The sequence below is a fragment of the Lepus europaeus genome, chromosome 11, assembly GCF_033115175.1.
Source record: "Lepus europaeus isolate LE1 chromosome 11, mLepTim1.pri, whole genome shotgun sequence".
Classification (NCBI taxonomy): Eukaryota; Metazoa; Chordata; class Mammalia; order Lagomorpha; family Leporidae; genus Lepus; species Lepus europaeus.
Genome location: NC_084837.1, coordinates 75,824,820 through 75,843,686, shown reverse-complemented (window position 1 = coordinate 75,843,686; position 18,867 = coordinate 75,824,820). Strand labels below are relative to the sequence as shown.

At 38.1% G+C, this 18,867-nt stretch overlaps 1 protein-coding gene across 2 annotated transcripts in view; it reads right to left on the bottom strand.

The window, feature by feature from the left end:
* UNC13C (unc-13 homolog C) overlaps window positions 1–18,867 on the bottom strand; it is a 632,546-nt gene that overhangs the window by 320,210 nt on the left and 293,469 nt on the right. For both annotated transcript variants that reach the window (XM_062204781.1, XM_062204780.1), the window contains one exon: window positions 17,992–18,155. In XM_062204781.1, the coding sequence (XP_062060765.1) occupies window positions 17,992–18,155 (164 nt within the window). The remainder of the gene's footprint in view (window positions 1–17,991; window positions 18,156–18,867) is intronic.

Below are 18,867 nucleotides of genomic sequence, written 5' to 3'. Positions count from 1 at the left end.
TAGGGATTACTTCAAGCATCAATAATGGAGAAAACTGGGAATACACTATTTAAAGCGCTCACTGTGTAACTTTTCTAAGTGAAAGAGATTTATGTTGCAAATGACATAATCACTGAAGGTTGGGTCTTACTGATAAGGCATTTGAGATGAAAATGGATGTGATATAAGAGCCACAATTATCAAAACCAAGCTGTTTATTTTACACTTTGAGTTGGTTAAGCAAATTTTTTAAACACTATTTTTAAAATGTTTAAGTATACGGTATTTTTTCATTTAATGCTGCTATTTGTTATTATGAACTCAGAAGTTTATTGTTTTTGTGTATTTTTATTCTTATTTTTAAAAGATTTTATTTATTTATTTATTTGTAAGGTAGACTTATAAAGAGGCAAAGTTAGAGAGAGAAGAGGAGAGAGACAGGTCTTCCATCGCTGGTTCACTCCCCAGATGGCTGCAATGGCTGAAGCTGCGCCATTCCAAAGCCAGGAGCCAAAAGCTTCTTCCAGGTCTCCTGCGCGGGTGCAGGGGCCCAAGGCCATCTTCTACTGCTTGCCTAGGCCTTAGCAGAGAGCTAGATCATAAGTGGAGCAGCTGAGACTTGAACTGGTGCCCATATGGATGCCAGCACTGCAGGTGATGGCTTTATCTGCTCTGCCATAGCATGGGACCCTATTGTGTTTTAAAAATGATGCTGCTCCGGCCTCAGAATCAGCCCTCAAGGCATTCAGATCTGGCTGAAGAGCCCATGAGAGTATAGCAGGCATGGAAAGCCAAGATATCATGGAAAAAAAAAAAAAAAAGACCTAAATGAATGATCTCTGTGAGTGAGATCCCAGTGGAAAGAACGGGGCCTTCAAAGAAGGAGGTACCCTTCTCCGAAGGGAGGAGAGAACCTCCACTTTGACTATGACCCTATCGGAACAATATCAAAGTCAGCGAACTCTAAAGGCTTCCATAGCCCTGGCAACTCATGACTAGAGCCCAGGGAGATTACTGACGCCATGAACAGGAGTGTCAAATTGTTAAGTCAGCAACAGGAGTCACTGTGTACTTACACCCCATGCGGGATCTGTCCCTAATGTGTCGTCTAAAGCCAAGTGATGCTAGGACTGGTACTGAAACAGTATTTTTATACTTTGCGTTTCTGTGTGGGCGCAGACTGATGAGGTCTTTGCTAATTATATACTGAAGTGATCTTCGGTATATAAAGAGAATTGGAAATGAAAAAAAAAAAAACAAAACAACCTGGTGTTAAAATGGAAATGGCATAGAAAATTAATTATTTTGAAAAAAAAATTATGTAGGATCTCTGTCTTTAATGTGCTGTACATTGCTATTTAATGCTATAATTAGTAATCCAATGGTAGTTTTTTCACTTGATGTTGCTATATGGGCAAAATGTTGAAATCTTTACCTAGTATATACTAAACTGATCTTCTGTATACAAAGAGAATTGAAAATGAATCTTTACATGAATGGAAGGGGAGAGGGAGCGGGAGGGGGGAGGGTTGCGGGCGGGAGGGAAGTTATGGGAGGGGGGAAGTCATTGTAACCCATAAGCTATACTTTGGAAATTTATATTCATTAAATAAAAGTTAAAAAAAAAAAATGATGCTGGACTTTTTTAACCATAACTTCCACAGAAGCATGGTGGTTTGATTGCAATGAAATGTCACAGAATCCTTACTGAAGAAAAGTAAAAAACTGTTTAAGTTGAAAGATAGAATTGTATACATATTATATTTTAATACATATATACATATTTGAATACATATTTTATGTACATGTATGGAGATCTGTAATATTATAAATAAATATCTTAAAAGTATTTAAAATATAGATGCACACATTGTACTATAGTTTTTAAATATATATAGTATAAAACACTAAACATCTATGTACATTCTATTTTTAAATATATATTTTTAAATGTGTGTATATACATATAAATTTCTACATAGGAGATATAAATTCAATTTATTTATATATTTATTATATAGTATATATACTTATGTACAGAGAATATGTAAATGTCCTAAGAAATTATGTTTATTATTCATTTTATATAAATGCCATTTATTTATGTTTTTAATATACGCTGAGAGCATGTAGATACCCTAAGAAATTTTGTCACAGCAATGTTTCACAACCAACATTATAATATCAACAAATAATTTATAGATTATATATGAGTATTTATGAACAATATAGGCAAAGCCATCTAAATAGATATAATTTTGAGTTTTCTATTTTAATATCTTTTCTATGCATTATCATTAATAATATAAATTATTCATAGAAAATTTGGGAAAATATTGACAAACACTGAATTCAAGCTCCTATCCATACTTTAAACATTTCCCTAAAAAAAATGAATTCAAGTAACAGCTCAATTGTAATCATAAATAATAGCTTGTCTTACAAAAGCTGAATTGATTAGAACTGAATTGCAGGGTTTTCTGCTATCTAATTTTTAGTTCTCTCACTTTGACTATTAAAGACTTCTTGTCTGAGCCCTCCTCCTTCATTGACCATGCATTTACTGTATTTCTGGTAGTGCTTTTCATGTTAGGGATATGGAGTTGATTAAAACACATTGCTTATATAAAAAAAACTGCACACACATTAAGCCCTACCTTGTCACCCAGCAGCAAGTGCTATCCCAGAGGTAGCAAAAAGGCTTGGATGGGCTACAGGATAGAGGCGTGAGGCCTGGAGCTACAGGGCTGAGCTGCGAGTCACAGCTGAGTCCTCTGTGAGAAGGCGTCAGAGGGAAATGTCTGAGCCAAGGCCTGGATGACAAGAATTTACGTGGTGATGTGGAAGGAGAGAAGAGCTCAGTATCCCTAGGGTTTGGGTCAACAAATATTTATTGAGTATGTCTGAATTATGAGAATGTGCCAAGAATTAGGCTATGTGTACGCAGTAATGAATCTACAGCTGGATTAATGGGGGAATAAATCACATGATGTATTTAATACAATCACAAGAAAGGCATGAAACTTACTGGAGTTATGAGACATACCAGTCAGTATTTGTGTATAATGACCCGGTCTGGAAGGTCAGGGGAGTTGTCTTGAAGTGAGATTGGACTAAGAATTAATGGATGAGTAAGAGACAGCAGAGCCAAGTAGGGCTTGATATCCCTGACCAATAAAGAATGTACTCCAGGAGCCAGCACTGTGGTGTAGTGGGTCAAGGCGCCACCTGCAGTGCCAGCATTCAATACAGGTGTCAGTTTGAGTCCCAGCTGCTCCACTTTCGATCCAGCTCTCCACTTTGGCCTGAGAAAGCAGTGGATGATGGCCCAAGATGCTGGGCTTCTGCAACCACATGAGAGACCTGAAAGAAACTCCTGGCTTCAGATCAGCCCAACAGTTCTGGCTACTGCAGCCATTTGAAAAATGAACCAACGGATGGAAGACCTCTCTCTCTCTCTCTCTCTCTCTCTCTCTTTCTCTTTCTCTCCTTCTCTCTCTTTCTGTGTGTGTGTTTCCCTTTCTGTAATTCTGCCTTTCAAATAAAAAATAAATACATATTTTAAAAAAAAGAATGTATTACAGAGAAATCAGATAGTTAGAAATCAAGACCTATGGCCAGGGATGTGGCTCAGTGGGTTATGTCACCACCTGCAACACTGGTGTCCAATATGGGCACCAGTTAAAGTCTCAGCTGCTCCACTTCCAATCCAGCTTCTGGGAAAGCAATGCAACACGGCCTAGGTCCTTGGACCCCAGCCACTCCTGTGAGTGACCTGGTTGTACTCCTAGGCTCATGGCTTAGGCCTGGCCCTGCCTTACCCATTGGGGTTATTTGAAGAGTAAACCAGTGGATAGAAGAACTCTATCTTTCATATCTCTAACTCTACCTTTTAAATAAATAAGTAAATTTTAACAGATCAAAATCCAATGGAAAGAAAAAAATAGTCATAACACGTATGGGGAACACCAGCAATTTCAGCTTGGTAAAGCCCGCTTTTCTAGGAGAACATCCCAGACCTGGAATGGCCAGAGAGAAGGCTGGGAGCATGCAGACAGTCTCGTACACTTGTGCCATATGTTATGCAACCTGGATCTATCCCTTAGGGTAAAAGACAAAGCTCAAAATCTTTTTAAAAATTATTTATATATGAACAAAACAAGTTTCATGTTTTTCATATATAAAGGCTACCCGCCTTGCCTCCCTCACTCTCATATTTCCTCTCCCTTTCTTTCTTATTTGTCTTTTAATTTTACAATGACATGCTTTCAATTTACTTTAATCACAACCTTAACCCTCTACCACGTGAAGAATTCAACAAGTAGGAGGTAGAAAAACCACTATTCCTCAAGAGTATAGACTAGGTCTATAAACAATAATCAAATCTCAAAACGTATGAATATAAATAAAAAAAACTGATCCCAAGGAACTTGAGTTTGTCTGTATGGAGTAGGAAGTCAGACAGCAGTCTGGACTTTGATTAATTTGCACAGGAGAAGCTTTTAGGAGGATGGATTTAAGAAAGCTAAGAGTAAAACAGAGTCCAGTTAGGAGGCTAGGAAGTGAAGGGATGATAAATATCTTAGTGAAGCCAGCAGTGTGGAAACAAAGAAGATGTAACAGATTTGATCGATGTTAAGAGGAAAAACTGTCAGGACTTGTAATTTGATAAGGAATGTGGTATGGGGAAATGGACAGGTTGAGTTCCAAATTTATAGTTCGGGTGATTGGATGAATAGTGCTTCTGCCAAGTGAGTTTCGAACTTACAAGCAGAAAGTAATTTGAAGGTACTTTGAAGATTCTGTTGAATTTGAGCTTTAGGTGCTTGAAGAGAGCTTCCATGTAGGTATGTTATTGGTTACTGAAGACCTAAACTGTACACTTAGATGTGGGATAATCATCAAGAACCATAGGAAACTATGAGAAAGGATAAGATCATTCAGGGAGACTGCAGAGTGTAGATGTCAGAGAATGGAAACAGAGAAACATCATTATAGAAGGAAATGGTGGTCACAGCATCTATGACTGGGACCAAACAAAAATGAGAGAGTTAAGTGGAAGTTGGGAATCAGCAATCCAGAAATGACAGGCCTAGGAGGTTTGCAGGGGGAAAGGATGATGGATACTCTTAAGTGCAGTGAGAGTCTTATAATGTAAAGACAGAGGTTACTGGACTTGATAGGTACAAATCATTGTGACCTCCGCAAGGTCAATGATCGTGGAGTGACAAGAACTTGCACTAAGAGGAAATAAGATGAACATTAGGAGGTGCCTGAGTCGACCTTGGTTAAAGCCAGCCGACTGGTATCTAGCTGAGCAGTTTTGACTTTTACATACGGAAGTCTGAGGTTTTGGAAGAGGAATGTAGAATTATATGAACCTGGAAAGATGACTCTGAAGTGGGATAAATGTGGATTCAAATAAGTAGTTGTTGGAAGTCAAAAGGAAAAGAGAGAAGAAATTATGAGGTGAGAAGTGAAAAGTGACACTTCTGCCTTGCTTGCCACATGGATAAACACTTTACATTCCACAGTGAGAAGGAGAAAAAATAGTACTTTAAGATAATCTCCAAATCATAGGATCAAATTGTCTCTTTCTGAATTCCAAAATATAAAAACTTAAATACTTCTATAATACTTGAGTGCACTAGGAAAGTAATTTTAACTTGATTTTGACTATGTTATAGCAGAAGAATTATTATGACCTCTAGAAATATGAAAAACAGGTGGGAAAACTGCTGCTTTGCCAAATAATCTTCACCACCACCACCACCATCATCATCATCACCCCACCAGGTGAACTAGGTAATTCTAGGCACTAAAGTTGTTTTTCTTTTTTTTTTTAATGGCTTTCATTCCTATCCTAAAGTTGTTTTTCTTTAAATTAATAGCCTTTTTTTTGGTTTCTTCAATGTTTTTGAATTCTGACACTTTTTTTGAAATTAAACATTTTATTTCCTTTCCTTTCCCCTAATATGAAGTAGTATGCTCAAGGATTTGAGTTCAGACATGTAAGTTTAGAGATGTGTCATAACAACTAGTGCCTCTCTTCTCCTACTGACTGTCTTCTTTTTTAAAGAGAAAGTTTTAAAAATAATTTATGTATTTCTAATTAACAAAAATTACTGTGCATCTATTATGTGCAACATTTTTAAATATTCCTCAAGTGTTCATGGAAAATACAATTAAATTTATTTTGGTGCAAAAAGTTTTTGAAATCCATGCATAATTTTCTAAAACATGCAATTTGATGAACATCCTGAATATTACTTTTATGCTTGGATTCAAAATCTTTGTACCAAACCAATCTTAGCTTTTCATTCCATTTTCCACAACCTTTTTGAACTAGACTACACTGTGAAATGATTAATCCAAGCTAATTAACTTATATATTTCTTCACATCCTTTATGATGAGAAGATGTAAAATCTACTCTGCTGACAATTTTCAAGAATACAATACATTGTCATTTACTATAATACCATGCCTGGAGTGGACCTCTTGAATTTATGCCTCCTGATTAATAACTGAAATTTTATATCCTTTGACCAACCCACCCCTCCCACACAGCTCTGATAGCCACCATTGTATTCCCCAGTTCTGTGAGATGAAAATTTTTAGAGTCCACATTTGAGTGAGCTCATGTGGTATCTGTTTTCCTGCGCTTGGTTTATTTCACTGAACATATCCCCCAGCTTCAATCATAATGTTGCAAATAGCATGATTCCCTTCTTTTTTAAGGATCCATAATATCCACTGTGAAGTATAGACCATGTTTTCTTTACCTATTTTTCTGTTGATAGACAGGTTGACTTCACAGCTTGGCTATTCCAATGATGATGCAATGAACACTCGAGTGCAAACGCCTCTTAGACATCCTGATGTAACTTGCTTTGGCTCTCCTCCCTCTATTTTCAATGTTGCATATTACTTGTGCTTCTATTTCTGCTGTATTGCACTTTGTTCCTGCTTTGTTGTAGTCTTATCCAACCCATATGTAACACAGTGTTTTCCTGTATATAGGAATTGCCTAATGACCGTTTCTTAATGAAACTAAATTAAAGTAACATGAGCCAAAAGTACTTAGGCAGAGTTAGAGATTACAGAATATACGCTTGGTTACCTTGAGTACAATTTATCAAAGCATCCCAGCACTCTCTGAGCATTTCACTGAAGCACATAGCAGTTCACACAGACAATGGCTACTTTGAAGGCTAACCGTGTTCCACCCAGAACTGGTATGCTACTAGTAGTATTTTAATTTTTCCAGAACATTAAATTTGTATTCACCTTGAAGAACTGAGGAAGGCATTATAGTTTTGGATTAAAATTTAACTGAGGTGATTTCTGGAGTTGATGTGCAGAAGATAGTTATTTATGATTCATCCCTTTAAGCCTCTCACAGAAATTTTCCAGAAACAAACAAACAAAAAAGATGTGTAATCACAGCAGTACTTGATATCTGGGCACCAATCAAACATTTCCCAATTATCTGGGAAGAAGTTTCCCTCACTACAGGTCAGCTTGCTGGAATGAGAAATACTCAGTGATTGACTGGGATCTAACATCTTAAAACATTAACCTGACTAAAGAGGAACAGGACAATATGTCTAGGAATCATCCACCATACATGTACGTCTCCAGATCAATGATCTGGGGTCTAGCCTGCTTCCCAAGAAGGCTGTCAATCAATCCCTGTTCCATGGTAACAGCCTCCTGAGGCAGTAAAGCTTTGTCATTTCCCACAGCTCCCAATCTATATCCTTTGAAGAGCATGCAACCCAATACTGCAATACAGCTTGTGTGATGCAGAATGGGCAGTGGGATAGGAGGCTGGTTAGAAGAAAAGGCCAGAAGAACACTAAGAAGAGTAAGCCCTGGGGTTTACATGTAATATTTTATGTTCTTCTTGCAAGATAAAATTAGCAGGTTGTTCATATTTCTCAGAAAAAAATCGGCTTTTACACTTAGAGAACCCTTCAACAAAAGCAGATGAATTATTTTCCCTAGTCCAAAAGAAGGCTCATTTGAAAAAAAAAATAGAAGATGTAGAAAATTTTTCTAGGCTTGCCTTTCCGATTAAGGCCTGCATGTAGATAATGACAGTACCCAGGTAGTTGGTCAGCAAATAGGAATGTGCAGAAAGCCTGTGAGTAGCCAAAACAAGCAAGATGCAAACATCTTTTATATCATCATCTTACAGACACACACAAGTACTTAGATAGCCAGAACAACCATATGCTTACCCACTCCCCAAAAAAGAGGAGGGATTAAACTGAAGGATCACAGTGTTATCTACAGTTGAAGCTATAAATTTTCGTGATTTACAAAATGTATGTTGAACTTTTAATAAGCGCACCATATGGGGGCCAGCATTGTGGTGCAGCAGCTTAAACTGCAGCTTGTAATGCTGGCATCCCATGTTGCAGTGCTAGAGTTTGAGTGCACCTTCTCTCTATGTGTGGTTACAGCCAAGGCAAACTTTCTCTCATTTCTAACCATCTTTGATAAAAGCAACAATTCCAGTACTACATAAATTATTTTCAGGATAAAAAATACAATCAGCAATATAAAATGTCTGAGTATACCTCTGCTGAAAAACACTCCTTTAAAAACACCCCTTTAGTGAACATGTTGGTGCAGCCAGTTAAAACACTACTTGCAATGACAGCATCCCATATCAGTGTGCTGGATCAAGCCCTAGCTGCTCTGCTTCTGATCGAACTTCTTGTTGATGCACCATGGAAGGCAGAAGATGATGACTCAACTTCTTGGGCCATTATCCCAGATGAGAGACTCAGATAGAGATCTGGGCTCCTGGCCCAGCCCCGATTATTGTGGGCATTTGAGAAGTAAATCAATGGATGGATAATATACATACATATACATCATATACATACATATATATGTATGTATGTGCATGTGTGTGTGTATCTCCTTCAAGCAGATAAAGATAAACAAATAAACTTTTTTTTAAGTAGCCCTTCAACAAATTAGGTCATAAAGTGCTACTGCAAACTCTGGAAATATTTAACATTTCCCCCCATAGGCATGATTAAAAACAATGGATGAATAATGTTAAAAGCAGTTAACTTCACTTTCACAACTAAATGAGGCTAATGTCAAAATGATTTAACAAATGGAATTTCAGTTCCACAGACAAAGCTGGAGTAACAAATTTCAAAATGATAATGCTTAAACTGTGAATAATGAAGCATAGTTCTGGCTTAAAAACAGACACACAGACTAATGAAACAGAACTGAGAGTCCAGAATAAATCCATGTATTTACATCCAGTTGATTCTGCACAGAGAGGCCAAGAACACACGATGAGGAAAGGACCATGTCAACAATAAATGGTGAGGGGAAAATGGGGCAGCACCTGCAGAAGAAGGAATTTAGAACCTCAACATAGCTAAATGCCATAAATGTAAGTCCCAAAACTATGAAACTACCAGGAGAAAACAGAGTAGGAAGGTCCCATGATATTGGTCTGGGCTTGGTTTTCTTGATTTAACTCCAAGAGTGAAAAAGGATACATGATATTATGCACATCAAACTAAAAGACATCTACTCAGCAAAGAAAGTTATCAGTAAGTGAACATACAACATACAAAATGAAAGAAAATGTTTTCAAGCTATACAACTGATAAGGGATAATATCCACAATATGTAAGGCAAACAATTCAATAACAGCAAAACAACCTGACTAAAAATGAGCAAAGGCCCTGAATAGGTATTTATCAAAATGAGACAAACAAAAGGCTAATAGGTTAATGAAGAAAAATGTTTGACATGCTAATCATCACCAGGGAAGTGCATATTAAATCCACCATAAGGTACTGTCTCACTCCAGTTCCAATGGCTACTGTGTAAAAGTCAAAGCATTTAGCTTAGCAGTTAGGATACCTGCATCCTTCATCACACTGCCTGGCTTTATTCCTGGTTCTGGTTTTGACTGTAGTTTCTGACTACTGCAGGCCCTGGGAATCAACAGTGACAGCTCAAGTGGCTGGGTTCCTGTCACCCAGTAGGGAGACCTGGATTGAATTCTTGGTATCTACCTTCAGCCTCAGCCCAGCCCTGCCTATCGAGCAACTTGGGAGCAAACCAGATCATGGACACTCTCTTTCCCCTTCCTTCCTTATATCTATCTGCCTCATAAATAAATAAATAAATAACATAAAGGTTGATGAAGAGATGGAGAAAAGGGAATCCTTGCACACTGTTGGTGGGATTGTAAATTTGTACAGCATTGTGACAAACGGTCTGCAGAGTTATAAGAAAGTTAAAAATTGAACTATGACATGATTTATCAATCCCACTACTAGGTATCTAGCCAAAAGAAATGAAATCAGTACACTGAAGAAATATCTGTATTCCCATGTTCAATGCAGCACTATTCACAAAAGTCAAAATCAGGGATCAACCTAGGTCTGCTGATGGATGAGAAGATAAAGTAAATATGGTGTATGTGTACAATGGAGTACTACTTAGCCACAAAAGTAGAGTAATTCTGTCATTGTTGTCAGCAGGGATGAATCTGGAGGACCCTATGATAAGTGAAATATGTCAGACACAGAAAAACAAATGCCACATGATCTTTCTCATATTTGGAACTTAATAAGTTGGTCTCACATAACTAAAGAGAGATTGAGAGGGGGTGTTAGGAAGATATGGATAAAAGGATACTAAATGTCAGCTGGTTAGGAGGATTAATGTCAGGAGATCTATGTTACAATATGGTGACCACAGCTAATGACAACATAACGTATTCTTGAAAATGCTAAGCATTGGATGCTAAGTATTCTCACAACAGACATTATACCCATATGAGGTAATACATATGTTAATTTGCTAGATTTAGTCATTGTACATCATATATTTACTTGAAACAGCTTGTTCTGTACAATAAGTATAATTTTATCTGTCAATATATATAATACAATATTTTAAAAATGCACATAATGGGATGGTGACTAGCATGTTTTCAGCTGAAGCAACCACTACATTTGCTAACCATTCTCACAAAACTATTAGCAAAACATTAGGAAGTCATGTGCATCTCAAATAACACATCTAAATCCATTTTACTTGCTATTGTTGTGTAAGTACCAGGATGAGAAAAAATAAAACAATTATCTAACTTAGATGCTGTTTCATGGACAACTTACATGATCACACCTAACCTGTGATTTCCTTGGAAAGACATGCCTTTGACTCCAAAGATAAAAAAAAATAGATTTGTTTTTAATGAAAAGAAGAGCAAGATGATTGGAAAGAATTGCCTAAAAGACACTGTAATTCTTAAATCCTTTGTAGAGATTTGAGTGAGTCAAGGCAAATGAAAGATGATCTTCATTCCTGATGCTAGAAATACTCTAAAACTATATTAATCACATCTAGGCACCAAATTGAAATCAGCATGTATTTCAGCAATCAATAAATACTTAATTCATGCCTATCACTGAAGAGAGACTCAAACATTTAAGGGCCACTTCTCCCTCTCCCAAAAACATCGCCACTTCTCATAAGATATTTTGAATTGCTGGAGTCTATTTATGGAGGTTTGGAGCATTGGAAGTCACAGGGCTTAGAGAAGTGACAAAAGTCAAAGAGCAAGCAAGAATCGGGCTGCACACTGCCCTCTCCTCTACGCCTTCTACTCTCCATTCCTGGATCTGTCTTCGCCAGCTCTATGCTCTTACAGCACACGCACATACCTCAATTACCACTGTTTTGTTAGCATTAAAGTTCTCCCTACTCCCCTTAAAATAGGAGCTCACTGGGGGCAAGAATTATCACTCATTGCTGTGTCTCCATTGCCCTGTACTGTGGTCTGGATGTTGTGTCTGCACAAAATTCCTCTGTTGAGCCTTAGGCACCAAGTTCATGGAATTAGGAGATATTGACTGTGAGAGGTGCTTAGGTCATGATGGCGGAGCCCTCAGGAGTGGAATCTTAGTGTCCTTATCAAAGAGATCTCACACCCCTGCAGCCCAGTGAGGACACAGCAAAAACACAATGTCTGTACATCAGGAGAGGAGTCATCACCAAACACTGAATCTGCCAGCACCTTCATCTCAGACTTTGCAATTCCAGAACTATAAGGAATAAATTTCTGCTGTTTATAAGCTACCTAGTTCATGATATATTGTCCTAGCAGCCTTTACAGACTAAGACATAGTAAAATCCTTACATGGGATACTCAGGACAGGTCTATTTTCTTAATGAATTTCATCTTCTAGAATGTGGGCTCCATGAGACTAGATATTGCTCTCCTGTCCAGTTTTATCCTCTGTGCCTGGAACAGTTTGGGCACAAGGTAGATCCTCGATATGTATTTCTCAAATGCACAAATGATTCAATGAAGTGGCATCCATTTTAGAAAGAATATAAACAGCTAAAATGTATTAGTGGCTTTAAAATACACCATGTCCTAACAATGCTAGTTCTAATATAAACTAGATTAACAAGTCCAATGCCCAAAAACCAGGTTGTTTGTTAAGCATGCCAAGGTCAAAAGCAATGGTCTAACGCCTTGCTCATTAAATATTATGGAGGCACAGCGAGAGTCTAAGAGAACCTCAAATTTTGTGAGAAAACTTGGGCTTCATTTTATAATAAAATACTAATTAATCATTCAGAATAAAGGCATTTCCTTGATAGAAATCACCTCCCAAGGATGACTTAATGCAATCCCCAGGATATGTTGGGAGGTGAAGAGTTCATCTATCAGAACGTTAGTAGGAACGTCTGTATTAGCATAAACAGTTGAAAAGAATCAAGGACTCCCCAAATTCTCATGCCATAACCATTTTCTCCGAGTGAACCCACAATATAAAATATAAGAAATGGCCTTCTCCTTTGAAAAAGGGAACAGACTATCATTCTTACTGTCACGAATTAGAAAATTGATTTATGTTAGATGGATGGCTGCATTTGCCACATGGGAACAAATTCGTCAGGTCCTTGATCAAATACTAGTTCCAACAACAAAACTGTAATCCCTTTCTTTCTTATAATGGTCCAGAATAAAGGATACATTTTTATATAACAGATGGATCTAATCAATTGTGCCCTCTTAAGAAAATTCTCTATGGTGACAAGGGAATGCATTTATAGTAAGTATGAAGAGTCTTAGAGGATTCAGAAGCTGAGTTTTAATGTTCAGGTTATTTACCAGCAAAACAGATTCAGCTCTTCTTCATATGATGAGAAATACACGAGAGAAAAATGTAATACGGTCCTACCAGAATCTCTGACTTAATGTACAGCTCACCTTACTTATTTCTTCTCCAAAACCATCTTCAGAGAAATAGGAATGCGCTTGAATGAAACCAAGGGATTGTGAACAGGAGGAAGATTATGAAGTTACCTCTGGTTTTGGCTAAATATATAGGGTCTTTAAATATCAAAAGAAGCTGCAATTCGAGTTCTGTGTCAGTTCCAACGGTGTATAGAAAAGCCCACGAGCATGAAGCAGTTTTGTCCTTTCCTGTTTTCCCAAGTGTCACCACTATACAGACGGGTATCAATTCTAGATGGAAGCTGAGCACCTTTATTTTGTGTTTTTAAAAATTAAGAGGAAGCAATTCTGAGCTAAGTTTACAATATCACTTTCTGTGCTTGGTTTGTTTGTTGTTGGGCGGTGCTTTGGTGTTTTTCTAGGGATTTTATTTTGTGGTCTCCTGAAGCATGGTTTGGAAACAACAGAACAATATTGATGGGGCTGGCGCCATGGCACAGTATGTTAATCCTCCGCCTCCAGCGTTGGCATCCCATGTGGGCGTCGGTTCTGGTCCTGGCTGCCCCTCTTCCAGTCCAGCTCTCTGCTATGGCCTGGGAAAGCAATAGAAGATGGTCCAAATGCTTGGGGCCCTGCACCCACATGGGAGACCAGGAAGAAGCACCTGGCTCCTGGCTTCAGATCAGCACAGCGCAGGCTATAGCGGCCATCTGGGGAGTGAACCAACAGACAGAAGATTTTTCTGTCTGTCTCTTTCTCTCACTGTCTGTAACTCTACCTGTCAAATAAATAAATAAAAATCTTTAAAAAAATTGATTTACTAGTCAACCAGCTTAAATTTGAAGATAGGTTTACTTATAAACTGTTTTTTTCCTTTATTTTTTTCCTAGTTTTATTATTAGCCAACAACAGGGTTAGGACTCAAGCTGCAGTTCAATTGCAGAAAGTGTCACTCTGAAAGTATGATCAATACTATCTCTGAAAGCTCATTTCAACAGCTAATAGAAAAATGTCAGTGTTTTGAAACTTTCCAAATGATTAGAAATGATCAATGTGGTGTGCTTTAAAATAATTACATACAATAAAATGGTGAAATAGTTATCTTTATCAGCTTAATTAAACTTTTCATTCTCTCTTTGTTTGCTTTGCCCCTCTGAAAACCTTTTGAAATCTAGAGATATGGCAAAGGTTGAGAATAAAGGTAATTCTGATATACAACTGCTGATTCTAATTTGCTTAATTATAAATATGTAATGAGCTTTTTCATGTGCTCAGAACTTCTTGTAAGATAATAATGAAAGATATGACTCCTTTTCAAGATTTCAATTTGTAAATCCTTGAAGAGAGTTCAAGTATACTTCTAGGTTGTTTCACTTAATTTTCTCTCAAACATAGTTCTAGATTATAATTAACAAACATCAATGTAAAAAGGGTAGATGTGTATTTTTCTAGAAAGTCAACTAAGTTCCAGCAACTAATGACTATCAGTAAATAATAAATGAAGAGGATATATGTATGTTGGTAGTAATTTTTGTTTCAGGAGTTACTGGATTATCCAGCAATATATTTGTTTCTTCAAAAATTGCACCAAGGTTAACTGTACAAAAAAACTTATATACAAAGCTATTAAATAATGAGCAGGCTTTAAAAATATTTATAGGGGCAAGTATTTGGCCCACCTGTTAAGAGGTTAGTTAAGATGCCTGCATCCAATATCAGAGGACCTTGGTTCACATCCTAGCTCTGGCTCTGGATCCCACTTTCCTGTTAATGGAGATCCAGGGAGGCTGCACTGATAGTTCCTGCCACCCATGTGGGAGACCATGTTTGAACTTCCAGGTTTTGACCTGGCCCAGCCCCAGCCACTGCAGGCAGGTGGGAGTGAATCAGCTGATTAGAGTGCTTTCACTTTCTCTCCCTCCCTCCTGTCACACTCTCCCTCTCAAGTCATAATAGAATAAAACGTATCTCAAAGGGATAGAGAAAAAATGTCTAGTTACAAATTCTCTAAAGTAAATGCTGTAAGGAAAGATAGGTGAGGGGTCTCTGGGAGGAGACTGGACTGTGCAAGGGCCATGATGAGAGAGGGAGACCTGGGACCTAGAAGCAGAAACTAGCTGCTCTAAAGTTTTGTCAAGGTGAGGGCACCGTTAAGGTCATCTTGATCAGTACTCAATGCTAAAAGAAACAAATAATAAATAAAAATGCCAATATCAAATGTAGGAACATCAGTAGATATAATCTGCCATAACTTGTTAACAATGAAGTGTACCTGAACATTTATCACAATAAAACAAGACATTTGTCCTCTTTATGTTTATCTGCATTGCTTTTACTCTTTAGAGCAGTGTTTGGCAATTCACGGCCCTCAAGTCAAATCTTGACCATGGTTTGCTTTATTTTAAATAAGCTTTTATTTACAAATTTTATTTCTAGCCGGCGCCGTGGCTCAACAGGCTAATCCTCCGCCTTGCGGCGCCGGCACACCGGGTTCTAGTCCCGGTCGGGGCACCGATCCTGTCCCGGTTGCCCCTCTTCCAGGCCAGCTCTCTGCTGTGGCCAGGGAGTGCAGTGGAGGATGGCCCAAGTGTTTGGGCTCTGCACCCCATGGGAGACCAGGAGAAGCACCTGGCTCCTGCCATCGGAACAGCGCGGTGCGCCGGCCGCAGCGCGCTACCACGGCGGCCATTGGAGGGTGAACCAACGGCAAAAGGAAGACCTTTCTCTCTGTCTCTCTCTCACTGTCCACTCTGCCTGTCAAAAATAAATAAATAAATAAATAAATAAATAAATAAATAAATAAATAAACAAATTTTATTTCTAAGGACTTAGCTGTGTCTTTTTTTTTCTTTTTTTTTTTTGACAGGTAGAGTTAGACAGTACGAGAGAAAGAGACAGAGAGAAAGATCTCCCTTCTGTTGGTTCACCCCTCAAATGGCCACTACGGCTGGTGCACTGTGTCAATCTGAAGCCAGGAGCCAGGTGCCTCCTCCCAGTCTCCCATGCGGGTGCAGGGCCCAAGCACTTGGGCCATCCTCCACTGCACTCCTGGGCCACAGCAGAGAGCTGGACTGGAAGAGGAGCAACTGGGACAGAATCCGGCGCCCCAACCAGGACTAGAACCTGGGGTGCTGGTGCCGCAGGTGGAGGATTAGCCTAGTGAGCTAGGTGCCGGTCAGCTGTGTCTTTTTTAATACAATATCTATGTCTGCTTTTCTCTATGACTGTATAGCTGAGCAGTTGTGAGAAAGACTGTAGGTCTCACAAAATATTCATTATCTCTCCCTTCAGAGGAAAAAAAATGCCAACCTCTTCTTTGGACGAATTATCTAGCATTATCAGGGACTTCACCAAACTTGAGTCATATTTATAAGACTCACTTTACCTGAATGTCACTTGATATTAAATGCGTATTCACTTTCTTTGTATTCTTACTGTTTATGTTGGTTGAGAAGCAAGAGAAAAATAAAATGTTATAAAACAAAGGATTCTTCTTTTCAACTTTCTCATTTTCCATTTTTCCCTTTAACATGACTGTGTTCTCAGATACAGGAAACACAGAAGTATAAAGGAATTTGACATCAGCTCAGAGATGTTTGGGGATAAATTTTTATCGTTGTCATTTCTTTCACTAGGATTCTCTGCAGAAGGATGCTCTGATTTCCCGCCCAGTTGGACAGGACAATTCATTTACACTAGATTGTTCATCACAGCTGCATTTTAATTGTGTTAAAGTTTTATGCTAAGTGTGCTCTTGAGTTACAGCCATCGGCACAGGAGGCAGCAGATGAGCAAGTCACACACTCCTTTGTGGGTGCTCAATTACCAAAGGAGTTGCTGCAAAAGGAATGCGCCCCTGCTACTAGATGTGAACAAACAGAGGAACGATGACCATCAGTCTGGGACCCCAACACAGGGATTCCGGATTTGGGAGGCAGGTCTAGTTGGATGACTTCCAAGGTCCCTTATGTGTCTAAGAATCTGAATATCTTTATTACATAGCATCAAGACATTCTGTAAATTGCACGCACAACTGCTCTATCAGTAATTCAAAAACACTCCTATAGTATGCTGTTCTAGAATTGGTAATAATGATGAAATGCCACAAACAGTAAACTTTGAAGTGGAATGCTAGTTTTGATCAAAGTCTCATCCATCATTCAAATGATTTAAATGTATTTTCGGAGCTGGGATCTATTCAGTTCACATGAAAAAATTCTTTAGGATCACATTTACTCTAGTGTTTTGATTCTATGGATGCTAAATAAATATTTGGTTTATTTATTATTTGGGGCAATACATCATAAAGGCTCTAGATGTGTCTGATACTAATAGACTCATCTTGACAAATCACGGTTTAAGTTTCTCAGATATCAGATAAGGCACTGGTTTTCAAACTTTAGAACTTATGAGAATTACCTAGAAGGCTTAATAAAGCACAAACTGAAGGACTTTCAGAACTTCTGATTCAATAGGTCTGGGCTAGATGGACAACCAGCATTTCTAAGTTCCCAGATGCTGGTGATGGGACTGGCCAAGGGACTACATGTCAAGAACAGAACAGAAGTTGGGCGGATGATAATAATGAATGACAAGTGCTTAATATTTTACAGCTATAAGACAGAGGGTACACATTAACAATATGCACAATAAAATATAATTGTAGTTTAATTAAAAGTTCATGGGAAATAGAAGTGAAATGAATGCTCTTTCTTTAGACTACAAGGGAGACTTTTGACCATGTAAATGTTCTTTAGTACTTACGTCATAGCTTGATAAATGGATTCAATTCCATAACGCATGGCAAATTCATCAACTATTTCTTGTGAAGCATCATCAAAGAAAACCTTCCAGGCTTCATCCCCCTTCACCTCTGGGATTTTTACTGCACCATTAGATTTCACTTCAGTCAAGTAATGGAATAGATTCTAAAAGCAAATGGTTTTCAGTTGTTTAGGATTCCTCAGAACAGGCCAGAAATACTCAAGTATAACTTTCAGTAAAATTCATTTGCATTGTCATCACATCTAATCGTCTATCTACAACCATGAGGACTATCTTGAATTTCTATTCTAACTCACATTGAAACTTTGATGTAAAATCTCCTTTTATTTCTGCCTGGGTCTACACAGAGTCAATGATCCAAATGTTTCATACCTATCAAATAATCTTAGTAGGAAATAAGTTTCTGCATTTAAACATTTCTACAAGATAGAACATGTTTTACATTCATGGATTCTGGAGTAAATGATGACAAGCAGGATGAAAATGGAATTTTGGCTTTGTTAATTGAGAATGTAGTTGTAATATTAATGAAACTGAAGGGGTGGCTGCAAAATGCAAGAGGACAATACCTTGCAATCAAGAATGAATCTGTAAGAGAAAAAAATCACTACCCTCAATTTCTTTTAGCTTCTAGCAAGTTTAGGAACTGCTACTTCGAGGCAGCCTGGGTCAACTGAGAAACAACTCCTTGAGGCAGCATAAAAGATTCTGAAATGGGAAGCATAATGCAGTCCATTGGACCTAAACCTTCTTTGCCCACATTTAAGGCCAGAGTTCTGAATCACGCCTCTACAACGGATTTCTATTTATTAGTCTGAAGACTGAAACACCTTTCTTGAAGGAACTGTATCATTG